We start from the raw sequence: 5201 nt of genomic DNA, 5'->3' as shown, positions 1-5201 counted from the left end.
GACAGCATTTTTTGTATCAATTCATTGCAAGGATTATAATCAAAGAATCTTCAGTTCTGAGAACTGCATAGCTGCTACTGGATAATAATAAGGAGTCTGCAATTAATGGGTTTCACTGCATTATCGGCTATAAAACCCGCTAACTGTAACATGGACTACTTCCAGTCATTTCCTGTGACAGGTTGTTTTATTTTTAAAAAGGTCAAAACGTGGATTGGTTCATTTGCGAGGAACTTCGCTAATTCAAAAGACGTTGAAACACGATAATACAACAATAGCCACAGCAGTCGTGCAAAACACTGTTCCACCGTTTTCAGAGTTATTGTGTCGGATTGTATTGGAGGCCAACAGGCAAGTTACATACTTTGACCACGTCCCGACTACCACAGGTCCCCAAACAATGTTGCAAGTTCAACGGCTGCTCGGCTATGTGTGGTCCTTATTATCATGCACAACTCAGCCTTAATATCGATCTCCGTCCGTTTACTTTATTCATTCAGGTAAAATACAATGCATTTTCATACTGCATTAAAGATATCTTGTATGATTATTCGTGTTACACAGCAATGTGTCGTCCATGTTACGCCAGTTTTAGCATCGGTGCATTAATGCCTCTAGCAGCTTCTTAACAAAGAAACATTTTTTTTCATCAATTAAGTTTTCATGTTAACTACACTTGGATAGCAAAATACACATGTTCTGTTTTTGGAAACAGGGTGTGGGGGACCAATACTGCAGTGAAACCAGTTTCAGAATTAATTGCCGAGTTTATCACTGTAATGACATTGCATTGCATCTGATAGAACAATACACCACACAAATAAATATCACCGCCCACCACCAATCCATATCTTCACAAACGTTGCACCTTCCACAAGTCACCTTTGGCTTCTAGCCAAAGAACACCATCAATCTATTTGGTGGGGAACTTTTAACAGACTTGCACTGTCGGGCAGGCACATCCCATCCAGCGCTGATTAGAAGGCCACTCGGTCAGTTGTTTCTATTTATCCAAACAGTATTTACACACGCCACATACACACACTTCCACCCACCACGAGAAAGAAGGAAAGCTTATGTTGGCCAAGGTGACAGACAGTCCACATTCCAAGAGGAATCTTTGGGCTTTGCAAAACAATCAGTATTGCCCGGGCGAGCGCATCAAAACAATATTCCTTCAAGTGTCCGCCTCTTCTGAAACTGTGCCATCGTTTCCGCAATGAGGCTGTCGGTTCGAGTCATTCACATTGCTGCCATGATTAAAAACCAAACAAAATCACCGCTTCGATAATCTTTCCTCCTTGGAAAGGAGGACTGGATCTCCACTGAAACACAGCTTACCCCAGTCCCACCTGCTAAATTATCACCAGATTTTCATATTCCCACACACACACACACACAGACAGACACACAGACACACGCACAGACAGACACACGCAGACAGACGCACAGACAGACAGACATGCAGACACAGACAGAGACGTACAGACAGACACACGCAGACACACGCAGACAGACACACGCAGACACACGCAGACAGACACACGCACAGACAGACACACACAGAGACACACACAGAGACACACACACACACACACACACACACACACAGACAGGCACACACAGACAGACACACACAGACAGACACACACACACACAGACAGGCACACACAGACAGGCACACACACACACACACACACAGACTGACACACACCCTGCCAGAATTCATGCCTTAAAAATATTAAAGTTAAAACATTTTTTTAAAAAGTCCCACCAAATGTAATTAACACGTCCAGGCGCCAGCCACAGAAGAGCAGACACACACACACACACACACACACACACAGACACACAGATACAATGTAACCCCCCGCTGGTTGACTGTTTCGATCTCCAGTGGTCTCTCCACTGCACTTAACTCTGCATTCCCAACTAAAATAAAATATAGGGGGGAATTTTCAGCGATCAAGGCTGCCGGCGGGCGGGCAAAGAAACGCTGCAATCTGGACCCAGATACAGCAAGTGGAAACGGTACTGACTACAACAGTTCACAACACATCCCTTTTACAGCAGACTCGCTCACTCTCTCCCACAACACTGCACACACATACTTGTCAGCTTGCAAAGTTTGAAGGGTGCAAACTGCAATGTTACCCCCTTTGCATCCACGCATGGGAACAGGAGGGATGGAGGAATGGAGGGAGGAATGGAGGGAGGGTGGGATTGGGGGGGGGATTAAATGTCTTTAATAAAACAACTGATTCTCAATTGGGCAGCTTGAATAACTCAATTGCAAAACACAATCCAGGAGCCAAGAGGCGAAATATACCAGAGGCATCAATCCACACATCAGCACGAACAAATAACAAAACAGGCAGCGAGTTGCAGGAGGCAGGGGGAGCCGGTCCTGCAGATCCACAGCCAGTACTGGTGGACCAGAGGGAAGTCATCTACAATTCACATCCTCGCAAAAACACAAACCCCTCAGCACCAGCAGCAGCAGCAGCTCCAAACAGCAGACAATCAAAGTTTTTATTAAGGTTAATGAGTCGCTGGGAAGGGAGGGAGGGAGGGAGGGAGGGAATGGTTTACACGTCTACAATGATCAGAGCAATATTGTCACTTGCACCCTGACAATAATCACACCCGCCTTACCCTCCAAGCAAGGTAAGGAAGGGCGAGAGGATTTCACCCCCAGTGTTTAGTTGATGATAGAGAGGGAGAGAGAATGAGGGGGAGAGGGGGAGAGGAAGAGAGAATGAGGGAGAGGGAGTGGGGGAAGAATGAGGGAGGGGGGGAGAATGAGGGGGGGAGGAATGAGGGAGGGAGGGAGGGGAGAATGAGGGAGGGAGGGAGGGAGGGGAGAATGAGGGGGAGAGAATGAGGGAGGGAGGGAGGGGGAGAATGAGGGAGGGAGGGAGGGGGAGAATGAGGGAGGGAGGGAGGGAGGGGGAGAATGAGGGAGGGAGGGAGGGGGAGAATGAGGGAGGGAGGGAGGGAGGGGGAGAATGAGGGAGGGAGGGAGGGGGAGAATGAGGGAGGGAGGGAGGGGGAGAATGAGGAGGGAGGAGGGAGGGGGAGAATGAGGGAGGAGGGAGGGAGGGGGAGAATGAGGGAGGGAGGGGAGGGAGGGGGAGAATGAGGGAGGGAGGGAGGGGAGAATGAGGGAGGGAGGGAGGGGGAGAATGAGGGAGGGAGGGAGGGGGAGAATGAGGGAGGGAGGGAGGGAGGGGGAGAATGAGGGAGGGAGGGAGGGGGAGAATGAGGGAGGGAGGGAGAGAGAATGAGGGAGAGAGGGAGAGAGAATGAGGGAGAGGAGAAGGGAGGGGGAGAATGAGGGAGAGAGAATCCACAGCCTTTGCACATCTCGCAGTTCTTACCTTTAAGAACACTCTGGCCCGCAGCGACAGTCCTGGATATAAACACTGCATATACATCTTGGGAAAATCAGTCTTGCAGGAGGTTATTCCCTGTCCAACACCCGCCGCCGTTGCCTGAGATGATCAAGCAAATAAAAAATTAATAAATTGCCCATTCAAACTTATTGCTGGTTAAAACATGTCTCACCCCAGGGGTTGGGTTGGGGGGGGGGGGGGAGATTATTTCACCCTCTCATCTCCCCTCTCTCCCCCCTCTCCCTTCCCCTCCCTCCAGAAAAAAAAAAAATATATATATACACCCCCCCCAAATAAAAAGGATTATAAAACACGAAGTGGGGAATTCTAGGGAGGAACACACACATACACACAGTGTAAAAACTAGCAGGTAGACAGGGGAAAGACAGGGAGTGGAGGGGATGGGAGAGGCGTGCTTTTAAACGAGAACTGCGGCTACCAGAGCAGAGAGCAGAGCAGAGGCAACAACATAACACAAGCAGATACATTCATCACCAGCTACTAAACAAGAAGCGTTTGCTCACCCCGTCCAAGCAAATGAGCAGGGCGATCGGAAGGATTGCAGCAGAGGTTTGCATTGCTCCAAGTGCATTTACCCCTGTACACACTCACACTGACACACTCACACACACACTCAGAGAGAGAGAGAGAGAGAGAGGGAGGGGGGGAAATAAAGTCAGGCAAAGTTTAAATTAAAATATAAGCCCCCTTTGGTGGTGGGTGTCTCTGTGCATTCAGCACAGACTGGGAGCTGAGTCTCCCTTGGTCTCCTTGCTCTGGGCTGCTGCCTGTCTGTCTGTCTGTCTCTACGCTTCTCTCTCTCTCTCTCTGTCTCTCTCTGTCACATTCACTACTGCAGGTGCGCACCGCTCCACCACCCTCTCCCTTCTCTCTCTCTCTCTCTCTCTCTCTCTCTCTCTCCTCTTCTCTCTCTCCTCCCTCTCTCTCTCTCTCCTCTCCTCCCCTCTCCAGAGCCACCAGCACGTCAGCGACTCCGCCCAGCGATGGGAAAGGGAAAGGGGAGAGGGGTGGAGAGAGGGAGGGGGGGAGAGAGAGGAGGGAGAGAGGGAGGGGAGAGAGGGAGGGAGAGGGAGAGAGGGAGGGAGGGAGGGAGAGGGGGAGGGAGGGAGGGAGAGGGAGAGGGAGGGAGGGAGAGGGAGAGAGGGAGGGAGGAGAGGGAGGGAGGGAGGGAGAGGGAGGGAGGGAGGGAGAGAGAGGGAGGAGAGAGAGGGAGGGGGAGAAAGGGAGGGGAGTGAGAGAGAGAGAGAGAGAGAGAGAGAGAGAGAGGGAGGGGAGAGAGGGAGAGAGGGAGGGAGAGAGGGAGAGAGGGAGGGGGAGAGGGAGAAGGAGGGAGGGAGGGAGAGGGAGGGAGGGAGGGAGAGAGGGGGAGAGGGGGAAGGAGAGGGGAGGGGGAGAGGGAGAGAGAGGAGAGGAGAGGGAGAGGGGGAGAGGGAGGGGGAGGGAGGGAGAGGGGGAGAGAGGTAGGGGAGGATGACGAGGCGAAGAAGAGGAAGTGGAAAAGCCCCCCCTTCCCTCTGAAGGATTTAACATGACAACACAGAGCGCAGCTACCCCACTCTACTGTCGATTTTGTTTTTGTAAATCACTGCATTCTCTCCCGTGCAAGGCTATAGCACAGCGTGTGTGTGTACACATGCACCCTCTTGGCCACAGCTCCCACTCTGTAATACTGGATCACCACCCCAATACAACACTGCTGCAGCAGCATGTATGTGGGACTTAAACACATATATACACACTGCAATGTGTAGCAGAGAGCTGCAGATGCTGTTATAACCATTCAAT

At 51.0% G+C, this 5201-nt stretch overlaps 1 protein-coding gene across 1 annotated transcript in view; it reads right to left on the bottom strand.

The window, feature by feature from the left end:
- The window catches only part of LOC144604515 (cadherin-4-like), a 503837-nt gene extending 499480 nt beyond the window's left edge, over nt 1-4357 (bottom strand). The window contains 3 exon segments of the mRNA XM_078419021.1: nt 3381-3449; nt 3452-3494; nt 3920-4357. Coding sequence (XP_078275147.1) covers nt 3381-3449; nt 3452-3494; nt 3920-3973 — 166 coding nt within the window. The 5' untranslated portion in view covers nt 3974-4357.
- Between the last annotated feature and the right edge of the window lie 844 nt (nt 4358-5201).

The sequence above is a fragment of the Rhinoraja longicauda genome, chromosome 22 (assembly GCF_053455715.1).
Source record: "Rhinoraja longicauda isolate Sanriku21f chromosome 22, sRhiLon1.1, whole genome shotgun sequence".
NCBI classification, from domain to species: domain Eukaryota; kingdom Metazoa; phylum Chordata; class Chondrichthyes; order Rajiformes; family Arhynchobatidae; genus Rhinoraja; species Rhinoraja longicauda.
Note: the sequence above shows the minus strand (reverse complement) of the source record. Positions and strands in the feature narration are given on the sequence as shown.